At 58.5% G+C, this 26,374-nt stretch overlaps 4 protein-coding genes across 11 annotated transcripts; 3 read left to right on the top strand and 1 right to left on the bottom strand.

Moving 5' to 3' along the window:
• Positions 1-33: 33 nt before the first annotated feature.
• LOC141733241 (elongin-A-like) lies at positions 34-6,271 on the top strand. The gene is made up of 12 exons (XM_074563361.1): positions 34-888; positions 1,154-1,275; positions 1,436-1,724; positions 2,404-2,518; positions 2,885-3,040; positions 3,488-3,585; positions 3,869-4,043; positions 4,251-4,362; positions 4,442-4,593; positions 5,447-5,558; positions 5,658-5,791; positions 6,052-6,271. The coding sequence occupies exons 1-12, from the start codon at positions 886-888 to the stop codon at positions 6,108-6,110; spliced, it is 1,527 nt and encodes a 508-aa protein (XP_074419462.1). The 5' UTR covers positions 34-885; the 3' UTR covers positions 6,111-6,271.
• Positions 6,272-8,226: 1,955 nt separating this feature from the next.
• Positions 8,227-11,421, top strand: PITHD1 (PITH domain containing 1). Its single transcript, XM_074563197.1, has 6 exons — positions 8,227-8,457; positions 8,658-8,701; positions 8,865-8,942; positions 9,800-9,904; positions 10,391-10,499; positions 10,737-11,421. Exons 1-6 carry the CDS (start codon positions 8,263-8,265, stop codon positions 10,836-10,838), a joined length of 633 nt encoding a protein of 210 aa, XP_074419298.1. The 5' UTR covers positions 8,227-8,262; the 3' UTR covers positions 10,839-11,421.
• A 72-nt stretch (positions 11,422-11,493) lies between these two features.
• Positions 11,494-20,929, top strand: LYPLA2 (lysophospholipase 2). The gene is made up of 10 exons (XM_074563040.1): positions 11,494-11,560; positions 14,150-14,255; positions 15,053-15,084; positions 15,756-15,821; positions 16,601-16,648; positions 16,846-16,916; positions 17,181-17,254; positions 17,447-17,548; positions 18,000-18,176; positions 18,404-20,929. Exons 2-10 carry the CDS (start codon positions 14,178-14,180, stop codon positions 18,452-18,454), a joined length of 699 nt encoding a protein of 232 aa, XP_074419141.1. The 5' UTR covers positions 11,494-11,560; positions 14,150-14,177; the 3' UTR covers positions 18,455-20,929.
• On the bottom strand, positions 20,784-26,297 carry GALE (UDP-galactose-4-epimerase). Of its 8 annotated transcripts, none has more exons than XM_074563036.1 (11): positions 26,176-26,297; positions 24,519-24,645; positions 24,299-24,414; positions 23,899-24,012; positions 23,479-23,655; positions 23,234-23,347; positions 23,070-23,136; positions 22,862-22,947; positions 22,632-22,709; positions 22,300-22,414; positions 21,074-22,211 (listed from the first exon to the last, which is right to left on the bottom strand). In XM_074563036.1, exons 2-11 carry the CDS (start codon positions 24,637-24,639, stop codon positions 22,156-22,158), a joined length of 1,044 nt encoding a protein of 347 aa, XP_074419137.1. In that variant the 5' UTR covers positions 24,640-24,645; positions 26,176-26,297; the 3' UTR covers positions 21,074-22,155. The 8 variants fall into 8 exon arrangements, with proteins under 8 accessions (XP_074419133.1, XP_074419134.1, XP_074419135.1 ...); XM_074563037.1 differs by having other exon boundaries at positions 26,077-26,179; XM_074563032.1 differs by lacking the exons at positions 21,074-22,211; positions 22,300-22,414 and adding an exon at positions 20,784-21,050.
• Between the last annotated feature and the right edge of the window lie 77 nt (positions 26,298-26,374).

The following is a 26,374-nucleotide window of genomic DNA, read 5'->3' on the forward strand; positions in this document are numbered from 1 at the left end:
AGAAGATACAAACTCTGCTGCGGGACTGAAGGAAGAAACAGGGCCAATGGTTGCGTTTGCCAGGGACCGTGTTGAGCCACAGTGTGGGCAAAGGAACAGCGGTTCTGAACTCTGAGGGGACGCCGGCATTTTTAGCTCAGTTGGGTTCTTTTTTTCCCCCGTTTTGTTTCCCCATCGATTGAGGTAGGTGGTGCAGCGCGTTACCTGCCCCGGACCCCGTGAATCCCGAGGGAGACTCTGCATTAACGTCAGCCCGGAGGTGCAGGGACGGAGGGCTTGCAGACCCACTTAGCCGTGGTTACGGCACTATTGCATCCCCCTCAGCATCCCAGCGCAAGAGCACTGAAACACACCGTTACTGGTGGTGTCAGTTTCCCTCTTCCAAAACAATCAAGAAAACCCAAACTTTCAGTCATGGCAATGAATTCCTAAATGCAATGGAGATGGATCAGTGGTTTCTGGTGAACAGAAGCATCTCAGGAGCCTGTCTGAGCTGCCCATCACAGTGGACGCTCTTGTGGTAAAGAGCTGGGAAATCTCTCCCACCTCCCTCCTGTCTCTCAAGTCACCGGATAATCCTGGCCACGGCAATGCTGCTTTCCCGGGAATGGGGCCTGTTGCCTCGGCCACCTGCTGCAGCCCGCTGTCACAGGCGCGATTGTGATGCGGTCCTAGAGATAAAAGGCACGCGGACGGAGCGGGGCAGAGCGAGTGTGAAGCCTTGGAGGACAGTGGGTCGCCCTCGCTGCTTCCAGAAGCTTCACACTTGATTGCGATCTGCAAGTTGGAGCAGTTTCTGACGCTAACGGGATTGGCATAAGATTAGGAAGTGCTAATCCTGACAATTATTTGTGACGACTTCTGTCTTCAAACCTACCCGCAGCCATGGTAAATACTAACTTGGGTTATTGCTACTAATAATTAATGTTTGCCTAAGGCAGAGTTAAGTCGTCTTTGATTTACAGAAATGCTGTAATGGCCACTGAAATCATTATGGCTTATATGGGGTATCTCTGCCGTTAGATCAAGGGGGTTTCTTTCTACCTGGCAGGGATAGGCAGCGGGGTAACTTTATTCACTCTGTCGGAAGTTTAGCAGAGGTGAGAATGCTGCGTGTTTTGCTAAGATGAATTGATGTCTGGGCTCTCTCCAGAAGGAGATCGCTGTTGGGAAGACTGTGACCGGCCCACGGAAACCCGAGCTTGTCGCAGACTTTGCCAGGAAGTTCTTAGCCGGGCGGAAGAAGCTGGGCCTGGTGTCCCCAGAGAGAGACAGGTAAGTGAACCTGTTGGGTGATCTTGATGGATAAACTACATTCTATTTTTGAAGTGGGGATGATAAACTTCTCTGATGAAGGTAATAAAGGTGAAGGCTCTGCGAACACTTTTAAGACAAGTGTGCTGACTCTGCCCGGGGTTTCTCCTTGCTTTGGCAGAAAATCAGTGGGCTTTTCCAGCAGTTCTGAGGAGGATGATGATGAGGACAACTGTGAACCACCTACTATGTCCTTTGAGGAGTACCTCACTTATGACCAGCCCCAGAAAAAGAAGCAAGCGGTCAAACCCTCTGCGTCACCTGGGCAGAAAGACCACTGGCACAGCACCTGTTTGCCGTGCCAAGACGGCCTCGACAGCGCCTGCTTGAGTGCGAAAAGCCCAAGCCTCAAGCGTACAAATGAGAAAAGGGCAGAGAAGGAACCACCAGAGGCTCCTGAACCAAAGAGGGTAAGGTTCTGAAGGATCTGCAAGTGAACCGAGAAGGTGGGATCAGCTGCTCTCGGTCCTCGGCCATCTGGGGCTTCTTAGTTTTCCCCTTGGAGGTGCTGGCTGTGTAAAACCTTGACAGATGAAGCTTTTTCCTCAACTTTGAAACACTTTGCACTTCAAAAAGTGTGTTTATAATCTTAGCAGCCTTTTATGATGCTGTAATGGTGCCTCATACCCAAGCTTTGGATTTCCCCCACTTTGGGAGGTTCCCCTCTCCTCCACCACTGCAGAGCTTTTTCTAGGAGGCAGGGAGGAGGAGAAGAGGCAGGAGGAGTAAACGAGTGTTTGACTAAATGAGTTCTTTGCATTGTTAATCTGCCTCGGGTTCTTGACGGAGGCCTTTGGTGCTCAACCTTGTAGGTTAAAGATGTGGATGGCTCTTACTGGATGGAGCCAAGAGCTGAGTGATTCAGATCCCGAATTTTGGCGTCTTTGTATTGATGGCCTAGACAGAGCCACAGTAACGTGGCAGAAGGGCAGCCTCCCGCTGAGGCTACTCCCTGGTGTGAGCTGATCAGCGTTGAGCGGCTTCTTCAAAATATCAAACAAAATGCAGTTCAGCACAGTTTGTACGCTGGCAGGATGTAACATTCTCCCGTATTCTTGGCTGACTTGCATGCACGTCGTCTCCTTCCAGATACTGTTAGATGTGGACATAAAGTTGCCCGACATCCCGCTGCCGCCGATCCAGGCCAGCTGCAGCCCTCCTCCTCCAGTTGAGTCCGCTCCCCGTTCACAGAGAAAAAGGAAAGGTACGTTGGGCAGGCAAATAGGTCTGAAATGGGCTGCAGCCACTGTGTGTGGGAGGGAGGGGATGGTGGCTGGGTTTGAGTCCTTCTCTTGGGGTCTGGCGTCCCACCTGTAATGCCCAGAGCCCGGGATTCAGACAAGCGGTGGCTTCTCTCCCATGTGCTCTAGCAGGAATGAGGAAGATCCTCTGCTGACCCTGCTGGAGCCTGGGGCTTTGGACTTGCCCTTCCTCAACTAGGCTGTGGGTCTCTTAGAGAAGCCCTTTTGCTTGCTTCTGGGGGACTCTGATTTGTGTCTCCTGTGCCATTCCTCAGGATGGGCTCTTCTTTCTTCACTTCCCTTCTTACCCCAACTCTTTCACTTTACAGCACCGGCCTTGACACCTGAAGAGAGCGAAGAGGGGCTCTCATGCTACCGGCAGAATTCAAAGACGCTAGTGCATCCAGGCCCTAAAACCGCCCCGGTCCCACGGACGGTGCCTCCTCCTCCCCAAAGTGCCCGACTCCTCACTAACAGCATTGACTGTAAGTACCCTTCCTCATCTGTCTTAAAGTCGTGTTGCCAGGCAGATATACTGCTGTCTTCCTAACTTGTCTGTATCTATCCCAGCAGCATCGGGCTGGGAGCACATGAATGGTTAGTTGCCCCTTGTCGCAAGGCAAGCGAACTCATATGGGGCACATCTCCCTGAAAGCTCAGGTGCTGCACCATCGGCAGCCAGCGTGCTTTGAGGGGGTGCTCAAGCACGGGAAACAGGGGTAAACGGAGCCTTGCGCAGGCACCCCTTCACTGGGAGAGACTGGGGCCTGATGGCCCACTAGAGCTACGGCACCTGCGGTTCCTTTCTTCTTCCCCTCCTCTGCCGTAGTGGCGTGCAGCGCTGCACTGCTCTCCACTGCTTTCAACAAGTCAAACCCTTTCCTTGGCGGAGAAGGAGCGGGATAAATACTCTGCGTTTTGCTTCTCTCTAGCCATCTGTGAAGTTAGTGGTGTCCCTTTCTCAGAGCTGGAGCCAGTATTGGAGAGATGCACCCCAGAGCAGCTCCATCGCATTGAGGAACGTAACCATGTGAGTGCCTGGGCCTGGGGAAGGGCTGGTGACACGCGGGAGTGACGTTCTCTCCTCACCTGCAATAGCTGAAGAGTCAAGAACAGGGCTCTTTAGAACAAGAGGTGGCATTTGCTAGTTCTGAGTTCCTGCAGTTGCCATCTGCCTCTCTCTTGCTGCAACCTGGTCACGAAGCCGCCTTGCCCTCGGTGGTATTCCAGCGCCACTGGCACTAGCTGTTGTTGAGGGAGAGGGGGGCGATGGTCTCAGGGGGGATCCCAGATTACATCTGCGTTTGTTTCAGGCCCTCATTGAGTCTACGGATCGACTGTGGCACATCCACTGTCTCCGAGACTTCAAGAACGAGAAGCCAGAAGCGTTTGAATCCTGGCGGGAGATGTACCTTCGCCTGCACGAGGCACGAGAGCAGCGGCTGCTCATGTTATCCCGGAAGATTGGCTCAGCTCATAGCAACAAAGGTAAGGGAGGGCTGAATGACGAGAGAGGGGTCTGGGAATGCTGCCTTGGGGATGTCTTTGTGTGGGGAAGGTCTTCCGGAGTGGCTGGTTTAAATCTAGTCCAATTTAGGAGTTGCTTAACTCTCTGTTCTCTACTAAGACAAGCACTGAGGAGCCTCCTTTATCATAAGCTGCATCTAAGCAATGTTTCCCTTCGGTCTCCTACAGGTCAAGGAGCCAAAACTGTGTTTCTGGCCTCTCCACCAAAGGCCCCTCGGGACGTGCGAAGGAGACAAAAGAAGTTTGGAACTGGGGGACCTCTTGTGCCAGAGAAGACCAAGTGAGTATTTGTCAGTAGCGCCTTGCTGTTCCTGCCTGCTGTGCCTTAGCCTGAAATGTCTGTTCCATCTCTCTTTCAGAATAAAAGCAGTCTTGTGCACCGCGAGCAAAAGCCACGCTCGTGGGAGTGAGGAGAAGTTCTATGATGGGCCCAGCACCGGCAGTGCCCACTCTGTCCCACCTTCAGCAACCACCTTCTCCTCCTGTGACCCCAGGAAACCACCAGTGAAAAGTAAGTACAAACCACAGAACATCCCTTCGGCTCCTAGAGCTCCTCCTTTGCAAACACCTGAAGCTGCTGTTTCTGTTGCAAGACAAATCCTGGCTCTGCAGGAGGGGTCATTTTTGTTGGCTCCTCTCCTCTCCTCTCCTCTCCTCTCCTCTCCTCTCCTCTCCTCTCCTCTCCTCTCCTCTCCTCTCCTCTCCTCTCCTCTCCTCTCCTCTCCTCTCCTCTCCTCTCCTCTCCTCTCCTCTCCTCTCCCTCTCCTCTCCTCTCCCTCTCCTCTCCTCTCCTCTCCTCTCAAGGAAAGGCTAAAGGCTCTTCAAAGTCCTTGCACAAGAAAAACCACAGGCAAACGTGCGATTCAGCTGCCTGCTCGGTGCCGACTGTCTCAGCCTGTCCTAATGGTACAGGTGAGGCACAAACCCTGCCTTGCCCCTCCTGCTGTCCGTCTGTGTTTGTCCAGCTGTTGGGAACCATGAAATTGTCCTGCAGCTCCCTTGGGAAGGAAGCAGGGAGAGTGTCACCAGAGATCTGTGCTCTTGCCATGCAGAAAGCTGAGTGGGCTCTCCTCGGTGTGTGACCTGAAAATACAACAGGTCGTGGCCAAAGAGCACACGCTTACGCCTGCCTTGCTTCTGCTTTGACAGGGCTGCAGCTTGGAATTGCTCTCTGCTCTCCTAGGCTGTGGCTGCTTGTCCTGGTTCCGGCTGGGAGGGACAGGGTTAATTTTCCCCAGAATCCGAGCTTTGCAATGGATGGACTGGGAAGAGGTGCTTGGAGCTTGCCGACATTAGACAAGCACTGAGGAGCCTCCTTTATCATAAGCTGCATCTGAGCAATGTTTCCCTTTGGTCTCCTACAGGTCAAGCAGCCAAAACTGTGTTTCTGGCCTCTCCACCAAAGGCCCCTCAGAACGAAGAAAGGAGACAAGAGAGGTCTGGGACTGGACGAGCTCTTCTGCCAGAGAAGACCAAGTGAGTATTTGTCAGTAGCGCTTGCTGTTCCGGATGTCTTTGCCTGAACTGTCTGTCCCATATCTGTTCCATAATAAAACCTGTCCTGTGCACTTCTAGCAAAAGCCACGCTCGTGGGAGTGGGGGCGAGTCCCACGATGGGCCCAGCACCAGCACTCCCCACTCTGTCCCATCTTTGGGCAGGACCATGTTCTCCTCCTGGTTTTCTGAGCCCAAGAAACCACCAGCCAAGAGTAAGTACAAACCGCAGAACATCCCTTGGTCTCTTAGAGCTCCCCGTTTCCAAAGGCACAAATCTGCTGTTTCTGCTGCAAGGGAAATCCCGGCTCTGCAGGAGGGGTCACGTTGGCAGCCCCTCCCCTCCCTAAGGAGAGGCTAAAGGCTCTTCCAAATTGCAGTTTAGAATTGCTCTCTGCTCCCCTAGTCTGTGCCTGCTGCTTTAATGTCAGGGGGGTTGGGTTCATTTGTGGATCTTTATCGTTCTCTCTTGCAGAAATTGCACCCATGATGGCCAAGGCTGTCAAAGATTTCAAAACCAGGTTCTCTCGGTAACAAGTTTGCCGGGCAGGCCTGGCACTTTCCCTCTCGGGGACAAGTGGCACTGAAGGAGGAGAAGGTCCCCAAACAGCCCTTTTCTTCGGACTCTGGGGAGGCTGCAGCTTTGTCATCTGGCAAAAGAAGGGCGTACAGAATCTCCCAACACAAAAACCTGGGAAGTCTTGGCACAGGTGGAGAGTGGAAGATCCAGAGACCATTTACTGTTTAACCTCTTAATACATTATTCAATGGTTTTCATTAGTATTTTGCCCCTTGTCACTCTGTCTGAGCGGACACTGGGAGTCACGGGACTCTTTCCTCATGATCTGGTACCTGTTGGGGCCAAAGCCCCACCTGGACCCTCTGGAACAGGTCAGACCAGTGGCCTGTCTGCTCATCCATCCTTTGGCAAGCACACCAAGTCCTGAGGCTTTGCTCTCTCCTCATGTATGTTCATAAAATCTTAGCTTTCAACCTTCTCTCTGCTGTTACTGTAGATTTTGTGCAGATGATTACGTTGTCATGCAGGGATGCCAAGAGCCATTAGGGACTTGTTCTCTGCTGATGTTGTTTTCTGCTGGCTACTGGGAATAAAACTCTGAGGGGTTTTGGGAGAAATCTAACTTTGCATCAAATCAGATTTTAATTTTTTTTTTTTGAGAGAGAGAAAGAGGGGACTTTGTCTGCCTCTGAAATTAAAAACAGTTTTTAAGATCAATTGTTTGGAGGTTCTAGCAGGGGAGCACAGCTTCCTTGTACCCTTGACGGATGAATGGTGTGTCTCTATTGGGGAACATCATCTTTGACTGAGCGCGCAGCTTCAGGAGGGACACACATGGAGCAGAGGGAAGAAGGGGACACCCCCCTCACCAATCACATCAGCCGAATCAACCCTGGTGACCCATGGGGTGACAGATGTCACAGCCAGATCGCCCTCACATCCAAAGGTTGGATCAGATCATCCTTGAGGTCCCTTCCAACCTGGAATTCTATGATTCTGTGAGATCAATGAAGGCATCGGTTTGTCTCTTTTGGTGGAAAGACGGAATCCTTTTATTTTGTTTTCTGTGTGGAACTGAGAAGGAATTATTGCCAGTGTGGGAGCTGGTGCTTAAGTCCCGTCTCTTCCCTGTACGTTTTCTTCTGCACCCTCTTGGAAAAAGCAAGGATTTTAGTCTTTAACCTGAAACCACTTGACTGGGGGTGGAAGGAAGTGAATAAGGGAATGTGGTTTGTTTTTAATGTGTGCGTAGTACATAGGAGGATTTCCAAAAGCTGGGTTGTGCTTGGTGCCTGGGGAAGTGGAGGTCTGAAAGGAAAGAGTGTGCTATGTAGCCCAGTGGCTGGGGCCGCTGGGCTTGGTGGAAGCATGAGGAGGTGCCCTGGAGCAGAGCTCCCCTGGGGAGGGAGGTCGGGAGCCCAAGTTCTACAAGTACTGTGTCCAGCTCCGGAGCCCTCAGCACAAGAAGGACATGGACCTGTTGGAGTGGGGACTCGGAGACGATCCGAGGGCTGGAGCCCCTCTGCTGTGAGGACAGGCTGAGAGAGCTGGGGGGGGTTCAGCCTGGAGAAGAGAAGGCTCCGGGCAGACCTTCCAGCCCCTTCCAGTAGCTGAAGGGGGCCTACAAGAAAGCTGGGGAGGGGCTGTTTGCAAGGGCCTGTAGCGAGAGGACGAGGGGCAACAGTTTAAACTAGAGCAGGGCAGGTTCAGATCAGACATGAGGAAGAAGTTCTGTACACTGAGGGTGGTGAGACACCGGCCCAGGTTGCCCAGAGAGGGGGTGGAGGCCCCATCCCTGGAGACATTCAAGGCCAGGCTGGATGAGGCTCTGAGCAGCCTGATCTAGTTACAGATGTCCCTGCTGACTGCAGGGGGTTGGACGAGATGGCCTTTAGAGGTCCCTTCCAACCCAACACATCCTGTGATTCCACGAAAAGAGGGAAATCATGCCGCAATAAAAGCCGAAAATGCACCCCCCCTCCTCCTCCTGCTGCTGCCCCTGAGCAGAAACGGCTAATGGCGCGGTGGGCGGGGCTACGTGGCCGCGGTGGGCGGGGCCGCGGTGGGTGTGACCGCATGGGCGGCGCGCCGTGGGCGGGGCCTCGACGCGCGGTGGGCGGGGCGGGGGCGGGAGCGCGCAGGCGCAGTGCGGGCGGCGGCGCAGACATGGCGCACGGTCCGGGGCGCTGCTGCTGCTGCTGCGGGGAGGCGGCGGCGGCGGCCGGCGGCGCGGAGCGGGGCGCGGCCTGGGGCCTCTACCTGCGCATCGACCGGCAGCGGCTGCAGTGCCTCAACGAGCGCCGTGAGGGCAGCGGCGCGCTCGTCTTCCGCGCTTGGGAGGACCGCGGCGATCGCGCCCAGGTGGGGCCGGGCCGGGTCCTGCAGCGGCGACGCGGCCTGAGGGGAACCGGGCGGCGGGAGGGGGCGCGTGGGGGAGGGAGCGAGTGGCTGGGCGTCCCCGCCGTGTCCCGGAGCCCCCACCGCCGTGTCGCGGGGTTACCCACCGGGGTTACCCGCCCCGCTGGTCTGCGCTCCCCTGACCTGTGCTTCTCTCTCCCCAGTTCGTGGAAAGCGACGACGACGAGGAGCTTCTCTTCAACGTCCCGTGAGTTCCTTCCCCGAGCTCCTCCAGCAGCGTCCTGGCCGCTGGCAGGGCCGGTTCCTTGCCTTTGCGTTCCCCAGGCGCGAGGCACGTCTGCACGCTGCGGTAACCGGGGCTGGTTTGGGGAGAACAGATCTGAAACCGCCACTTGTGTGTCTCTGGGCAGGTTTACAGGCAATGTGAAATTAAAAGGAATAATCGTGATGGGAGAAGACGACGGTACGCATCCCGCAGAGATGAGACTGTAAGTGACACGAGTATCAACTCTGCTGCAGCGTAAATGGCAGTGATTGAGTGGTAGCTAACGAGAGCAGCAATTCTCACGCTGTTGAGTGTCCCAGTGCCCAGCGAGGGTGCACAGTGTGGGAGAAACCAGCATCACTGTGCAGCTCCTCAGTCCTTCCAGGGCCCTGGGAAGAAAAAGACACTCTAAATGAAAGGGGATGAGCGTGGCTACGTGCTGCCTCTTCTCTAGAGAAATGAGGCGCTGGTTTTAATGAGAAGAGGCCGTTTGGTTGAGACACTGGCTGTGCTGTCAAGAAACCAACCTGCTGTGGGCTTAGTGGGCTGCAGAAGGATCCATGGGCCAGGAGGAAGGGACACAAGTGACGGAGTGTCCTGCAGCAAGGTGAGGTCTCTAAGGCTCTTGGCAGCAGTCCAGCTGTGTTGAGACATGTGGCCTGTTTTAGGCCCTGAAGGGAGGGGGATCCCTCCAAATACTGCCTTTGTTTTCAAAAAATGAGAGAGTATTTAGTGCTCTGCGGTTCCTGCTTTTGGGGAAAGAAATACACCTTTTTCAAGCCCTTCTTTTCCTTGACCAACAGTGTACTGGGGTCTGGGTTCCTTCGGCACCCGAGCGTATGGAGATCTGTATCTCCCTAGCTTTGTTCCTCGCTCTTCCTTGTTCTTTCTTCAGGGTGTTTGGTATCTGGAACACGATGATGCTTTGTGGTGGCATTTATTGGTATTTTCTCCCTTAGAAGATGGAGCAAATGCAGTTTCTCATTGTTGAGAGGAATGTGGGTAGTACGAATGGCTGGGGAGGAAACTAACGAGCTGATCTGTGTAATAACTTCCTGGGTTTCCTCCCTTTCTTCCCAGGTTCAGGAACATTCCTCACATGTCCTTTGATGACACAGCCAGGGAACCGGAGCAGACATTCAGTCTGAACCGGGATCCAACGGGGGAGCTGGAGTACCCAACCAAGTACGATGCCGATCATGGGCCTGGGGGTTGTGGGGGGCTGTTCCTCCTGAGTGCAGGCTCCACACTCTATCCAGCCTGCTGGCATGCCACCCAAGTTTAGGGCAGTTCCTTCCCTTGCATCTCAAAGCTGCCCAGAGTAGGATTTGCCTCCACAGCTCCTTCCTGCTCTTGTCAGGTGAGAGCTCTGGCCTGAAACCCATCTCCCTGGAGCCGGGGGAATTCCTGTGCCTGCGCCCCAGGGTTTTTTGGGGTGCAGAATCATCCCGATGTCACGTCCCCTGCTCCTGGCCCCAGTATCAGCTTGTTGCTGGCCCCCTTGCCACAGGCGTGAGGGAAGCTACTCCTCCTACACCCTTGGTCCTTGGCTTCCAAGTCTGACTTGAATTAGGATTGGAGCTCTGCAGCGCCATGCTGAGAAGAGGTGGCAAGGCAGCAGGGTGGCAGCCTAGACACACAGCTCCAGTTTCAGAGTGTGTTTTCTTTCAGAATTGCCCGTTTCTCCAATGTTTACCACCTCTCCATCCACTTTCCGAAGAACTTTGGAGCGGAGACAACAAAGATATTTTATATAGGCCTGAAAGGAGAGTGGACAGAGGTAGGTCATCTCTGGATGTGCAAGGCTGTGCTAGTAGTGTAAAAAGAGCTTTAAATCAGAATTTAAGTGGAGCTGTAGCAGTGAGGAAGAAGTGGCAGTGGTGAGGGCGTTGGGGATGGAAGGCCTGTGATGAAAAGTCTGTAAGATGGGAACTTGCTCAGCTCTTGCCAGTCAGGTGTTTTAGGAGGAACTTGAATTCTGCTCTCCTCTGGACTAACACCTTTAATCTGAATTCAGGCTCATCGCCACGAAGTCACCATCTGCAATTATGAAGCATCAGCAAACCCAGCAGATCACAAGCTGGAACAAATCACCCCACAGACTCACTTCATCTCCTAACAGTGCTGTCGGGAATCTCCTGAAGGCTCTGATACAAGGCTACGGACACGATGGGCTGACTCGGACAGAACTGCCTTCCTGGAGCACTGCAGAGTGTTGGATCAGTTTTACGTTTCGGTCTTTGCCTCGGAAAGCAAAGCGCCGAGTGTGGGCGATGCCTGTATGAAGGCGGCCACTAAGGGCAGTGGCGCGTTGGGTCCCGCAGAAAGCAGTGGATCCGCTCTCCTCACGGGAGAGTCAGTCTTGGGGCGGTGGTGAGCTCGGGTCCGGTATTGTTTACTGCTCTGACTGCCAATAAAACACGCTGAGGTGCCGAGCTGTGGCTGTGGCCTGCTCACCGCCATCCGCCTCCTTGAATGCGGGTCGCAGCTGGTGTCTGGAACTGACAGGGGTGAGGGAGTAGCGACACGGGGACGCGACCCGGCACCGGCAGTTGTGTAGTGGGGAGCGGCGCTCGGTGCCTCACCGGTAGCAGGGGGGTGCGAGCGGGGCCGCTGGGGTAACGGCGGGGCACGGGGGCTGCAGCCTCTCACCAATAAACCCGTAGCAGCCCCGTGCTCCCTCGCCGCGCTCGCCTCAGCCCCCGCTGCCAAGATGGCGGTCCCCTGAGGAACAAGGGGCGCGTCACTTCCGCCGCGCTGACCCCAGCGGCGGGCGGAAGTTCCGGTTGGGAGCGCGTCGGGGGAGCCGGGAGGAGAGCGCGCGCCGGGCCCGCGGGAGAGGTGCGGGGGGGGCGGGGACCGGGACCGGGGGGCGCGGTGACGGCAGGGCCTGCTCACGGGGACGGGGCGGCGGGAGGCCGGGGCGGGGCCCTTCCCGGGGTGTTGAACGGGGGGAGCCGGTAGATCACCGGCTGGGGCAGCCGCGGGCCGGGCACGGGGGGCTCCGGCGGAGAGGCCGGAGATCCGGAGCTCCGCTCCCCGGGCGCGCCCCGCCGCAGTTCTGGCTCCCGCCGGTAGCCGACGGCGGGCGCCGGTTCCCCGCGGCCTCATGCTCGGGGCGGTGGGGGGACCACGCTGCCGGTAACGGGGCCGCTCCTCCCGTCGCCGCCCGCCTCCTCCCACGCCCCGTGGCCTCCCGCGCGTCGGTACGAGTCCCCAGGCTCCCGGCCTTTAGGAAAACCCCCAAAAAAGCCCCATTTCCACGGAAAACCGGCGTTCCCTTTCCAGCCGGGAAGCCCGCGGGGGCGGCCGAGCTGAAGCCCCCCATTCCCCCGGGGTTTCTCCAGCCTCCTGTCGCTGTTCCCTCCCTGCGCCGGTTCCCCTCCGGGCTGCGGGAGCGGGAGAGGCCGGGGACACGTTACTAAAGGATAATTAGTGCCTTGCTCCCCCCCGACCGGGCCGGGCCGTGGGTTTCCGACTGGCATCGCTCGTGGGGCACGACAGCTCTGGGGCTGCCACCAAAACAGCCCAAATCAGACGCAAGTTCGTCTCCTTTTTTTGCCCGTGGGTGCTGCTATCCAGGCACAGGCACGGTGGGGGGCTTTATCCTTCCCGTGTGACGTTTTGGCCTTAGAGCTGCCTCTGCTCGAGCTGTTGTGGCAGCAGCCGTGGACCCTCCTGTAGATCATAGAACTGTAGAATGGTTCGGGTTGGAAGGGACCTTAAAGCCCACCCAGTGGCACCCCCTGCCCTGGGCAGGGACACCTCCCACCAGCCCAGGTTGCTCCAAGCCCCGTCCAACCTGGCCTTGAACCCCTCCAGGGATGGGGCAGCCACAGCTTCTCTGGGCAACCTGGGCCAGGGGCTCACCGCCCTCACAGCCAAGAATTTCTTCCTCAGATCTCATCTAAATCTCCCCTCTTTCAGTTTGAAACCATTTCCCCTTGTCCTACCCAGGGCGTAGAGCAGAAACACCCCAGAGAAGTCTCAGGTGTCTTGGAGGGGTGCCCGTGGGGTGCTTCAGGTATCCTCGACCCTCCAAACCCCTCCTTTCCCTGAAGCCTCTGTGAATAAGGCAAAGACATGAGTCTGTGTCTGCTCAGGGAGCGCGTTTCAGCGTCTCCATCTGTCATGGAAGATGCTTTTATTTATGGCTCTTCTTGCCAGGAATTTTGGCAGGTGCTGTTTTTCCTCGCTGGTTGTTTTGACCCTGGAGTACACACGAGCACGTGGGCTGTGTGTCTGTGAGGTTTGCCAGACCCGAGGAGCTTGTTGTTCCCGGTGTTTTTATTTGAGTCGGGCAAACAGCTGACGAACAGTTGGTGAAACGAGTCGGGCAGGTCTCGGTCCAGGCTGGTAGAGGAGGCGGCTGTTTCTGTTCGGTAAGGCTGTCTGCTGGGGTACTGGGAGTTTGGGGGGGTTCAGGTGGTCCCGTGCCATCCAAAACCCTCTGGGGATGGGGTTCACTGTGAGATGTGAAGACTCGAGCAGATCATGGGGACTGATCTGGCTCCTGGCAGTAGCTGGGAGGCTGATCTTGTTCCTGGGAGATGATGGCAGCGCACTAAACGTGCTCTGATCTCATTAGTCCTGGGCGGTAAGCAGGGGTTAGGGCCTGTCATGTGAGTTGCGGTAGTTTTAGCGATTTGTGCCGGACTAGGAACAAACACCATCGACTGTTGTGTCTGAAGGCGGTGTCGAGGGGGCTGTCAGCTCTGCCGGAGCTGCCTCCCTCACAGGTGACTGGGATCCGGGAAGTGACAGTCAGCCCTTTGTGCTGGCAGGAGGTTGTTGTGGTGGGGACAGCAGTGGTGGCCCTGGCTGGCTGCCCATCGAGGAGAGACAGCGATGCCGTCACCGGGGGGGTGCAGGCTCTGGAAGGCAGCGCGGGGCTGGGTCTCAGGCCAGCGCCTGAATGCTCCGGTTTATCCTTGAACAGCTCCATAAAAGAGGGCTGGACCTTTTATTAGTGCTATAAAGCCTGTGCTGCTGCGTGCCGAGAGCCGGCGTTTCCTGCTTCCCTGTCGGAGCAGATGTGGGTCAGGCTCCTCCTTGTCTCCGCTGGCAGCCGGGAAGGGATGCTGAGGCTGCGTGACGCCCGGCTGCCCTCTGCCCACGTCGTTACAGTCACAGAAATAACTTTGGCTTTGAGGTGTAACAGAAAGAGCTAATTTTAACACTTCCAACACCCCACGCGCCCATCTCCGCTCACACGCATCTGGTGTTGCGATGTGGGAAGCGTTTGCTGTTTCCTGGCTCTCTGGCGTTGCCAGGCCAGGGATGGAGCGGGGCTGTCCCAAGGGCTTAAACATCAAAGCCTTCATCTACTCTTTAATTTTCCCCCAAATAGCTGGTCCCTCTGGAGCAAATAGTTGCCAGGGGGGGAGAGGCGTTTATTTTCCTGCTTACCTTTGTCCCTCTGTCCTGCAGGTGCCAGTGTCTGAGTCCCTCTCGGTGTATGTGTGGTAACAACATGTCTGTCCCCCTCCTCACTGATGCAGTGACTCTCTCAGGGCCAGAGCGGGAGACTGCCGCGGTAAGAGCCGGACCCCTCCTGCCTCACCTGCTTCTTCCCTTTTAGCAGTTTTGAAGATAAGGGGCTGCTTCCTTGGGGTTCAGAGTAGCCACGAGCTCAGCTCGTAATCCCTCAACTCTTCAGGTGTACATCATGGTGCATCAAAGGGGACACAGGACCAGCAAGGTCCCATCTTGCTGGGGAAAAGTAACTGTCCTTTGGGCTGGGCTGTTTGTATCTGGTGCTTGGTCCAGCGCGGGAGCACAGGCACAGCCTCGCAGCTGGGCTTGACCTGCACTGAAGTCAGTGGGAGCTGGATCTGATTTGGCTATTTAGGTTTTTAAAAGCAAATCCCCAAAGAAAATCCTCTTCCCTTCCTTGGGGCTGCCTTCCCTCTGCTCCCCATTGCTTAGGGGTTGCTCTAGCCTTAGATGAAAAGCCTGTAGGAATGGGGTTTGTGAGTCCTTGGCAAGCTCAGCCTCCGCGCAGCGTGGTGCTGTGCAGCCTGGCAGGACGATCCGTCGCTCCCTGTCCTGCTGCTACGCTGGGCAGCCCAGGGGCCGATGACGCCCACGGACCTGGCTGTGACAGCAGGCTCTGTGGCATGATGACGATGATGTGCCTGTTCCACCCATCCGTCGTGCTCAAAGCTGCAGAGATGTGTCGTTAGCATCGGCTAATTTCTGCCTGTTTGAGTCTCTTCTAGTTAGTAACTAAGTGGCCTTTTGCCGCTTCCCTGTGAGCCCAGCCTTGCCTCTCTCCCAGGGCATCCGCTGTCGCACTGGCTAATTCTTTTGTTTTTCTGCTTAATTTAACAGGTCATTTTTTTACATGGCCTTGGAGACACGGGGTGAGTATTCCTGGAGCTGGCTCTGGCTGTGACGTGTGGTTTGCTGATGCCTGGCCATTCACTGCGAGCACTGGTGCTGCTCTCCCCAGGGGCAGCTCCAAGATTTTCTGTGGCTTTGAGCTCGGTCCGATAGCCGTGCCTGTGCCACGCTCACAGGGAATCGCCGGCCAGCGGCTGTCTGCAATTCAGCTTGAATATTTATGATCCCAGCAGCCTGGCAGCCCCCCGTGGGTTTGATTTCCTGCTTTCTTTAAGGCAAGCAGATAAGCACTGCAGTTTTTCCATTCCTTGGGAGGGCTGGGAAGTTGGGTTGTGTCTATGTGAGTGCACCTCTGTAATGTGCAAGGCCACCTTAGAGGACAGCGTGAGATCCAGCAGTAACAAAAGGCTTCTCCCCGCACAGGAGACGTCTCTCCTCCCTTGCTGATAGCAGCTCCTCCACTTCCACCCGCGGGGCTTTGTGTGCTGCCTTTGCCGTGATATGGAGATCTGTGCTGGGATTCCTGTTGGGATTCAGGCTGCTGGGGTGGGCAGGACCTGGTAAAATAACATCAGGGCAGGGGCAGGGGGCCAGCAACCTTGGAGAAAGCCTGTCCCTGGGGGAAAACCCTCACCTTTGCCAGCATCCTCCAAAGGCAAGCCTTGAACTCCTTCCTCTCCTCTCTCCCCAGGCACAGCTGGGCTGACGCTCTCTCCTCCATCCGCCTCCCCTACGTGAAATATATTTGCCCTCATGCGTAAGTGCCATCCTTGCCTCAGGAGGGGCCTTGGGGGTCCTGGGTGGGCTGTGACACTGGTCCCTGCTGCCAAGACTGTTCAGGGAGGCAGATGCTGGCCTGTGCCCTGACCTACCCGCGGGGCTGTGCAGTGAGGCTTGCTCTCCTGCTGTCGCCAGTTCGTCTGGGGCCCCAGCCCTGACATTTTCTGCCTGCAGGCAGGGCGGTTCCCCACAGAGCTGATCAGCACGCGCGCTGATGCTGGGTCTGTTTTCTCCCCTGTCCTGTCCTCTTCCTCTCCCCGATGGCTGCAGTTAAGGCCAAAAGCTCCTTCCCCATCCCTCTGGTCAGGCAGAAAGGGAAGGAAATGTCTCCCCAGTGTCATTAGCAGCCCACACAGGGGGCACTCACCGGGCTGGGAGAGCTCTGCCGTGGCGGTGTCCCTGGCAGCAGGGCCTGGGCTTCCCAATGTCCCATCTCAGCAGAGGCAGCTGCTCTGTCAGCGTCTCCTGGCTCGGCAGCAGCAAACAGGAGAGGGACGCAGGTGCTCTCCTCCCCAGGCGGGCTGCTTGGCAACGCCGTGGAGCCTCCGGCTCAGCCGGGATCTGCTCGGGGCTTGCGGGTGAACCCTGCGGTCACATTGCAGCCCCCAGGCTGGGTCTGGTGGCACCCGCCTGCTGCTGTCCCTTGGGAGAGGCGTCCTGCAGCTGCAGCCAGGAGGGCCAGCCACCCCGCTTCCCTTGGCTCGGATTCTTTTCTCCTGCACTTGAACTAAAACACCCAAACTGTTTTCTCCACAGGCCCCGGATCCCGGTGACCCTCAACATGAAGATGGTTATGCCTTCCTGGTGAGTGCTTTGGGTGGCAGGGGTGGGAAGGACCCTTTTGGGGATGTATTTTGGGGAGTGCGAAGGGTGCAGGCATTGAAGAGCCAAAATCCACTGCCCTGTAGGAATCAGGGGAAGGGCAGAGCACACCCAGCTCCCACTTCCCCACACCCTGGGTGCTGGGAGAGGTTTGGAGCTGCCTTTGATTCTTCTCCCAGGTTTGACCTGATGGGGTTGACTCCAGATGCACCTGAGGATGAAGCTGGGATCAAGAAAGCTGCAGAAAACAGTAAGAGGCTTTGGGGAGGGGGAAGTGCTGAGCTCCTGGGTGCCGCTCCCTCTGTGGGACAGGAGCAATGTCTTCCTTCCTTTCTCCTCTCCTGTCTGGGATGGCACCTTCTCCCTGGCTGAAGCCAAGTGTGTTCAGTCCCTGGGACCTCTGGCACCTGCCTCTCCCTGACGTGCTGAGGGTCCTGTGTGCACCCCCAGGCATCAGATGATGCTCTTCAGCCTCCCCTGCCTCTCACTGACCCATTTCTCTGTCTTCTTCCAGTTAAAGCAATTATTGAGCATGAGATGAAGAATGGGATCCCACCCAACCGCATCATCCTGGGGGGCTTCTCACAGGTGAGCTGGGCTGCAGGGGGCTAAGGTGGAGCGGACTGAGGGTTGGGACCCCTCTTTCCCCTCCGAAGACACCCCTCAAAGGGAGCACCCATGGGGAGGAGATGGGTGGATGCTGGGTGAGCTGGGTCTGGTGGGTGGTCCGTGGCTGCAGGTCCCTCCATCGCACTAACAGACCTTCCTCATCTGCTGCAGGGCGGCGCCTTGTCGCTGTACACGGCTCTCACCTGCCAGCACCAGCTGGCCGGCATCGTGGCGCTCAGCTGCTGGCTCCCGCTGCACAAAGCCTTCCCGCAGGTACCCTGCGCTGCTGCCGTCCGGTGTGTCCACAGGGAGGGTCGGTGCGGGAGGGGGATTTTCCCATCTGAAGTTTGCTGCAGTGTGAGCCTGGGGCTGCTGGAGACATGAGGTGCCTGTGGTGAGGGATTAGTCCCACACCCCTGTTCCTGGGGCAGGTGGGGGCACAGGAGAAATCAGGGCTCTGCCGCCTATCTGGTGTGGGCGTCTGTGAGCCCATCTTCTCCTCAAGCCTCCTCACACCCGCTGGGCAGCAGCTTGGTCCTGGTGGCAGCGTGGGAGATGTTTGGTGGCAGGGCGGCAGGCGCTGGGTGAGCAGGTCTCCCAAGTCCCTCTTGAGGAGGGGAGCTGCCAGGCGATGTGCATGGGGACATAGATAAAGCATCTGCCCCGTTCCTCACTGGGGATTCCCTCTCCTGGGCACCCCTGAGCAGTTCCTTCCTCGCTGCAGGCGGCGAATAATGGTGTGAACAAGGACATCGCCATCCTGCAGTGCCATGGGGAGATGGACCCCATGATCCCTGTCCGCTTCGGGGCCCTCACTGCTGAGAAGCTGAAATCTGTTGTCACTCCCACCAAGGTCCAGTTCAAAACCTACCCTGGCGTGATGCACAGTTCCTGTCCTCAGGTCAGTGCCTCGGCGTGGAGAGAGGGGACGGGGCTGTGAGGGGCTGGTCTCACCTTCGGGACCAACCCCGCCACCGTGGGTCAGGCAGGGCAGGGACATTGCTGAGTCCACAATGCGTTTATTCCTCGATTCACTCTGAGGCGGCTGCGCAGTCCTCGTGCCCCCACGCTTGGGGCAAGGCACGGTGCTGAGGAGCCCCGGAGTGACAGGCTCTGCACTCTCCGTAGGAGATGATGGCGGTGAAGGAGTTCATTGAGAAGCTGCTGCCCCGGATCTAAGCGGAGCCAATCGAGACTTGTCGCAGGGAAGGATGCCGAGGTCGCAGCCGCCGATCTTTCCCTCGTGACCTGTCCGCTGCAAACGGAAGCCATGGCACCCCACCGCACCTCCCGCCGCACCCCCGGTCCCCGCCTCTCCCCGTCTCCTTGCACCGTGTCCTCTCCATCTGGGGGTGCCCGTCTCTCCCTGCTGCTCTCGGAGCCGAGATTGGAGCTGTCTAAGGCGAGTCTTCGAGTGGCCTTTTCTCTCCTCCTCTTGCTCCGAGTGGTTTCTGTGGGGGTCACCATCCCCTTGACTCCCCGTTCAGGCACCGCAGTGTGTGGGTCTGGCACAGCGCGGGTGAGGTATTCTTTTGTGTTTGGTTTGGTTTTCTTTGTAACAGTATTAGGGGTGGGACATGCCTCCGTGCGGCAGGAGGAGCGGTGTGGGCACAGGGCAGGGCTGGGGCACCCTCCGGAGCCCTCCGTGGCCTGGAGCAGCGCGTGCTCCTCCTCTGCCCTCGGCCTGGCCTCTCCGCGGCTGCTCTCGGCCTCCGTTCAGGCGATTCACGGGTTTTCAATCAGAGCTCAGGAACCCGAGACTCTCCTGTGAATGCCTCAAGGCCCAGGGGAGAGGCTCTGCTCCGGGCCGATACAGCCAAAGGCTGCCCCATCTCCCGGGGCCGGCAGAAAGGCGTCCGTGCAGCTCCTGCACCTCCTCGCACGGGGCCCCGGCCCCCGCCCTGTCGCACACGCACACTCCCCGGCGGGCTTGTCCCCCACTCCAGCAGCCTCAGCCCTCGGCTCGTGGCAGCTCTGCCCTCCTTGAGATAATCGCCTCCTTCTTCTTCCTCCTCCTCCTCTTGTTGCTTTTACAATCTCTTCCTCAGCCCGGCGGGGGGTCCCAGAGGCGTCTCTCCCTCCCTCAGCCCAGCTCTGTGCCCTCAGAGCCTCAAAGTGCTGCCGTTTACAGCCGGTGTCTGAGCAGCTTTGCCGCGGAGCCTGCCTGGCGCTGGCCCAGTCCTTGACATCTCTCTTGCTGCTACTTCTCCTTCCCTTTGGACTCGGGCTGGCTCTGGGAGGGAGAGGTGAGGTGAGGAGAGACTCCCGGCCCCCATGGATGGCTCCTGGCGCAGCTGGAGGAAGCAGGTTTGCTCCCAGCCATCATCTCACCAGCATCTAACGCCTGGGTGCCGCTGCGCCCCACCCTGTGGGGCAGCGGGGGGAGTCTCTGTGCGCCCCAGGGCCAGGGCTGCGGGGTTCTGTTGGCCTTTCCATGTACAATCACAGGTTTCTCCAGCTGGAGGCTGCAGCCAAGGCTTGTCCCCTCAAGCGGTGGCCGGCTGGGGCATGGGGCTGGGACCGTCCCCACCAGCAGAGCAGCTCCCTGGACACAGGGCCCCGAATGTCTCCTCTGCGGGTGGGCTCCTGGCCACCCCCTCCCCTCCCGCAGGGCTGAGGGCACTCGCTGTTGAGCAGCGCTGCCCTTCTCCTCGCCTCCCCTCCATGGGCTGAGCCCACAGCGCTGTTGGGCCCTTCCGGGCTGGAGCTGTACATGTCTTTTAAGAAAAAAAAAAAACCACCACCACAAAACCCGCCTGGCCTAAGGGCTGTCGCTCCCTCCTGCGTGCTCTGTCTGGCTCCTCACCCCGCAGCCTCTGCTCCGTGCCCCATGGCTCGCAGTGGGCTCGCTAGCAGGGGCTGGGACCTCCCCGAGGGCGAGGGCTGCTCTGGGGAGGGGGCAGGCGGGGGGGCTCGGCGCCAGCAGCTCTGCTCCAGCCATGCCATCCCCGCCCAGGATGCGCAAAGCAATAACCCGCTCTCCGGAGAGTCGGATCTGTCGGACCCATCCTCGGTTGGTTTCTTGGGTTGGTTGGGGTGTTTGGGTTTGTTATTTCCGCCCCCCCCCCCGCCGCCTTAGGAAGTCTTAAACCAGCAAACCTGCTGCTGGCACTGGGGGGGGGTCGTGGGTGGGTGGCTCTTCCCCTTGCTTTTGTGGTTCAGTCCTGCTATTTCTTTTACTTTGTCTGTTTTAAAGCTGCTGTGTCCTCCCCTCCCTGCGCTCGGCGGGCAGGGAGGCGAGCGGGGCTGGCTGGGACGGGAGCACAGCTCCGTGCAGGTTACCTGAGGGCTGGCGGACAGACAGACCGACCTACTTGACTGTGAACTGGAATCATGTGCATAGCGGGGGCCAGCGGGGGCCCGGAACTCGTGGCCATCCTTGGGCGTGGCCCGGGTGGCCGCGCTGGCCCCTTTGCAGAGCATTCCTGCTCCCTCCCTGCCTGAGCAGCACGCGCCTGGCCGGGGCCGTGCTGAGGACCCGGGAGGGAGAACGGCTTCTCTCCATTCCTCAATACAGCTTTTTTTGTTTTTTTTTTTTTTCCCCCTCTCCTCTCTTTCTCTGTTTTTGTCTTCCTTGTAAATGTTTGGGGTTTTTTGTGCGTGTGTTCCACAGAGTCAGATACAAGGTTAAATAAATCATGAACCTCTCCCAGAGCTGCACTGGCGTCATTCGTGGCCGGGCAGGAAGCGCCGTCAGCACCTCTGTAAGGGAGGTTCGGGGGGAGCGGATTAGCGTGAGGCCCCAGGGTGCCGTTTCTGGGGGCAGCAGCTCCAGCTGAGGGAAAGCAGAACAGAGCTGCCACTTAGAAAGTAAGAAAGTTTATTTAAAAACAAATCAAAAGCTCAATTCATAATTTAGTAGCATAAGTTATTAATCCAACTGACAGCAGACTGGGCTGACTGCGTCAGCACTGCCTAACGAAGCCGTTAGAGCTGCCAGTAATAAATAGGACCAGTATTTGACAGCTGAGCAGAGCCTTCTCCTGGGCAGCCTTTGGCAATGTGATTAGGGAAGCGGCTGCCACAGGCAACGTGGAAGCAAAACCAGGCACCGGCCCCATCAAACGGCAGCAGGGGGGGCTGCGTGCAGCCGGGCGAGGCTGGCCGTGCCCAGGGCTGGCACAGCCGCGGGCAGGGGCTCCTCCGGCACAGCGGGACATGAGGCTTGGTCCCCAAAACTGCACTAGGGGGCAGGGGAAACAGTATGGGGGGCAGCTGCTGGCAGCCATCCCTGGAGGGAAACGAGCCTCGGGCTGTGACTGGTCCCTGTGGGAGTGGGAGGAAGACGTGGCACCCTGGCCTGGGGGTTCCTGGGGCCTGAGGTAGGGGCTCAGCAGCCGTCTCCATGCCCAGGGCAGGGGGCAGCAGGTACCCGGCCTTTCTCCAAGAGTGGGAAGCTCCCCCACTTCCCAGTCTGGGTGGGTTGGGGGCCCGGTGCAGCAGAGAAGGTGCAGTTTCCTCTGCAGTTTCGGCTCAACAGGACTCAAGTGTTTAAGCGCTGGATGCGGCCACTTCCCAGGGCCCAGGGAGAGCCCAGGAGCAGCTCCAGCAGTAGCCACAGGGCCCAGCCAAGCACCTTCTCCCTGCTGGGGCTGTCACCAGCCCCTGTACAGTTCCCTGACAGGATTTCATGCCCTGGGTCCCAAAGCCGGGCCCTGGCTCTGTTCTTCCTTGTGTTTCTGCTCTATGAGATGCAAAGAACCTGGGGGGGGTTGAGGATGAGGAGTGGAGAGGCTGGGGATGCTCCTGCCTTCCTGCCCCATGCGAGAAGCAGGAGGGGGAGCTGGAATTGCACCCAGGATGGTGGCAGCCTCGCTGGGAGGCAGGTGGGGCTGGTCCCAAGCCACCCATGGCAGCCAGGCGAGCCCTCGGGCCACAGCTCAGTTCTTGCTGAAGCCTGTGGGATTCTGCAGCTGCCACCGCCACAGGTCCTCGCCTGCAACAGGAGAGAGTGGGGGTGAGGGGTGGGCCAGGAGAGGGGCAGCTGGCGACACACGGCGTGCTGGGGAGGGGGATGCTCTTACACATCTTGTCCAGGCCAAAGGCAGCTTTCCAGCCCAGCTCGCGCTCGGCCAGCGCCGGGTTGGCATAGCAGGAGGCCACATCTCCCTCCCGCCGGCTTGTGATCTTGTACTTGATCTACAGGGAAAGCAGCACCGTGGGGTTTGGCGGCTCCTGGCTCTCAGCAGAGGGGACTCATCTGAGGCCCGGGAGTTGAGGGAGCGGTGCCAGTGGCTGTCACAGACACGCACAAGGGCTGCCGTGGCTGTGATGGCTTGGGGTGGCGAGGGCGGGGGGCTGTGGGAGCAGCTGGCTCTGTGCCTGTGGCCCCTGCAGGCAGTGGGTCAGACCTTACCTTCCTCCCCGAGGCTTTCTCCATGGCCTGGACCATCTGCAGGACAGAGTAGCCAGTACCTGTGCCCAGATTGTAGATCTGAGAGGAGGATAAGGGACATAGGTCAGTTTCTTTCACAAGGGGAAAAGGGCCAGGCCCCTTTTTAGCTCCCCCAGGGATCTGAGAGCCCGGCCCTGGCCTAGCCCCAGCCCCACAGCCCCAGCTGCACCCAACAATGGCCGCCTTCATACCTTGCAGCCACAGTTCTCCTTGAGCTTCTTCAAAGCAGCGATATGGCCCTTGGCCAGATCCACAACATGGATGTAATCCCTGACACCTGTGGGGACACAGAGTGAGCACAAATCCCTCCTGTTTGGGGTGAGGCTGGGCTGGGGAGCTGTGACGGCTGCCCTGGAGGATGGGGTGTCTCTGCCCCACCCCACAGGTTCTGCAACGCACCCGTTCCGTCGTCTGTCTTGTAGTCATTCCCGAACACACTCAGGAATTCCCGGCGCCCCACTGCCACCTGCACAGAGGGACAAGCCCGCGAAAGCCCCATCAGTCTGTGCCCCACACAGGTAACGCGAGCCCCGGGGTTCTCAAAGGCTGCAGCAGGTCGGTACCTGGGCCACGTAAGGCATGAGGTTGTTCGGGATCCCCTGAGGATCTTCTCCAATCATGCCCGACTCGTGGGCACCGATAGGGTTGAAGTAGCGCAGGAGAATGGCATTCCAGTCCTGGGGAGACACACAGATGTGCATGCCTGGGGAGAGTGTAGTGCTGTGCACCGCTACCTGGTCACCCCAGCACACTCCAGTGGGAAAAGACCCCAGTTCCCAGCCCTGCGCGCCTTGGGGCAGCTCCTCACCCTCTCTGCTTTGCAGAGATCTCGAATCATCTCCTCGATGAAGTACTTGGATTTGCCGTAAGGGTTGGTGCAGCCTCCGACCGGGTGGTTCTCATCCAGGGGCAGGTACCTGGGGTCTCCATAGACGGTGGCAGAGCTGCTGAACACGATGTTCTTCACGCCGTGGGCTTTCATGGTCTGGGGAGCAGGGACCAGCCACCTCTAAGCCAGCGAGCTCCGTGCCCTCCAGCTCAGCCCTCCACAGGTGGCAGCTCCCACCATGCAGGCACTGTTACACCCCTGGGATAGGGCCTGGGCATGGGTACCACCACAGGGATCAGGCTGCCGGCCAGCCACTCTAGAGCAGGATCACATCCAGCACCAGTCACCCAGCACCCATGCAGCACCGAGCACCACACGCAGCCTGCTGGCTCCACTCACCTCCAGCAGCCGGATGGTCCCAGTGAGGTTCACCCTGTAGTACTCCAGGGGCTTCTGCACAGACTCCCCCACTGCCTTCAGCCCCGCAAAGTGCATCACGGCTGCAAAACGGTGCTGCAGAGCGAGAAAGAGCTTGGTATCAGGGCCACAGCAATAGGAGATGGAAGCTCCACGCAGAAACCAGGCAGAAGTCTCCCCAGGAGTTTCACTCAGCCAGCCCATGTGGGTCTCCATGGCCCAGAGGAACATTTGCTGGTCACAGCATTTCCTCAGCACTGTCCACCCTGCTCAGCTCCTGCCCAGTCCACATCCCCCTCTGGGGTCCCACACCCAGCACAAACCCCTCACACCCTTCAGAGCCCATGAGGCCACCCTGGGGCACTGCAGCTCTTGCTCTCACCTTACTGAAGAGCTCCTGCAGCGCTGCCTCGTCGGTGATGTCCAGCTCCTGGAAGAGGATGGGCTGGTGCACGATCTCCTGCACACGCCGGAGGCTCTCAGGGAGCGCGTCTGCCCCTGGGGAGATGGAAGGGAGTGAGGCGCTGGGATTGCTGGAGGTCCTGACACAGGCTGAGAGGAGCTGAGCCCCTTGCATGGGAAGGGATGACGGCTCTCTGTACCTCGGATGGCATTGTGAAAGTTGTCTATGACCACAGGGACATAGCCAGCCTCCACCAGCTCCAGCACACAGTGACTGCCGATGTAGCCAGCTCCGCCGGTCACCAGAATCTTCTCTGCCATGGTTCCCTGTGGGAGGAAAGGCCCTTCAGCACGGAGCACTGTGTGAAGCAGCCTGGGGTGGGCACGACAGCCAGGGCCCCTGGGAGGGAAGGGGCAGGCAGGACTTGGACACTGTCACGTCAGCACTGCCTCTGGGCACTCCCTGTGCTTGGCCTGGCCAGTGCCAGGATGACATCCGGAAAGGAACGGGCTGGGCAGGGTGTAGAACACCCTGCTGACGTGGTTCACACCTCTTGGACAGAGGGGGTTTATCTGACACTTGTCACATACCAGGAAAAACCCCTTGTTCTTCCTGTTGTATCCAATCAGGATCCTGGCATCACCCATATCCTACAGCACAAATCCCTCATGCTAATTCGCCCCTCAGCACAAGGGCAGGGAGACATCTAACAGTATTAACTTGGGTATCGGGTAGTCTCCTCAAGGGGCATCAGCTCTGCCCTCTTCCCCCCATTCCCTGTTTTTCCTCCCATTCTGAAAGCCTCTCTACACAACAGCCCCAGCACTCCCTCCAGCCTCCCTGCCCAGGCCCAGCACTGGCCCCGTTCCTTCCCTGCTTCCCAGGAAGGTGGGCATTGGGTCACTGCAGACTACAAGGACATTTGCTGACATACACAAAGTAGAAACCTGGAAAATAACCTGCAAGAAAACCCCTTTCCTTGGCAACCAAGCAGCGGCTCCTGCCCAGTGGGCAGGAGGGAGAATCCACTTTATTACCAAGGCATGTGGAGGCAGCACAGGGAAAGTTTCCACCCTGTGTGACTTTAGTCACTCTCAGAGCTGCGTCTCAGGCTGAAAACCACACTGACACTCCTAAACTTCCCTGTCCTCTGTCTGCTGCCGGCCCCGGGCCTGCTCTGGCAGCCAGGAGGGGCAGCTGCAGGGGAGGCCAAAGCCCGAGCCAGGCAGGCGAGGGCTGGAAACCCAAAATAACGCTGCATTTCGCCAGGCAGGTGAGCTGGCAGCGGGTCAGGGGCCTGTGGGACAGCGTGTGGATGTGGGGCAGCCACGGGACCGACTTACCTGCGAGGCTGCCGATACCCGCAGGGCTGGGAGTTACCTGAGGAGCCGGGACCAGGGCTGCCTGTGGGGACAGGGTTCTCCTGGGGGGGCTGGGGTCGGGTTCAGGGCTTACCTGAGGGGCTGGGGCCTGGGGGCCCCGTGGGGTTGGGGGGCCCCGAAGGGCTGAATTTACCTCAGGGGCCGCGGTTACCTCAGGGGCCGGCGGTTACCTCGGGGGCCGGATTTGCCTCAGGGGCCGGGGGTTACCTCAGGGTCTGAATGCACCATAGGGGCCCGGGGGTTACCTTGGGGGCTGGGGGTTACCTCGGGGGCCGGATTTACCTCAAGGGCCAGGGGTTACCTCGGGGGCCGGATTTACCCCAGGGTCTGAATGCACCACAGGGGCCTGGGGGTTACCTCAGGGGCTGGATTTACCTCAAGGACCGGGCCGTGGGAGCCCCCCGCTGCGAGAGGGCACGGCAGCACGTCCCTCCGCTCGCCCCCCGCCACCCTCGGCTTCCCCCGGCCGCTCACCCGCCGCTCCAGCCGCCTCCCGCCGCCGCGCTGCTTCTGCCCCCGCGGCGGGTGCGGCCCCTTTAAGGGCCGGCCGCGCTCCCCGCCCCCCCGCGGTGCCACGCGCCCCGCTCTCCCATGGAAACGTGTCACCGATGGCTGCAGCTACGGGGCGTCGGCGGGGACAAAAAGCCTCGGGGAGCGCGCATGCGCGGGGGCA

The sequence above is a fragment of the Larus michahellis genome, chromosome 19 (assembly GCF_964199755.1).
Source record: "Larus michahellis chromosome 19, bLarMic1.1, whole genome shotgun sequence".
Classification (NCBI taxonomy): Eukaryota; Metazoa; Chordata; class Aves; order Charadriiformes; family Laridae; genus Larus; species Larus michahellis.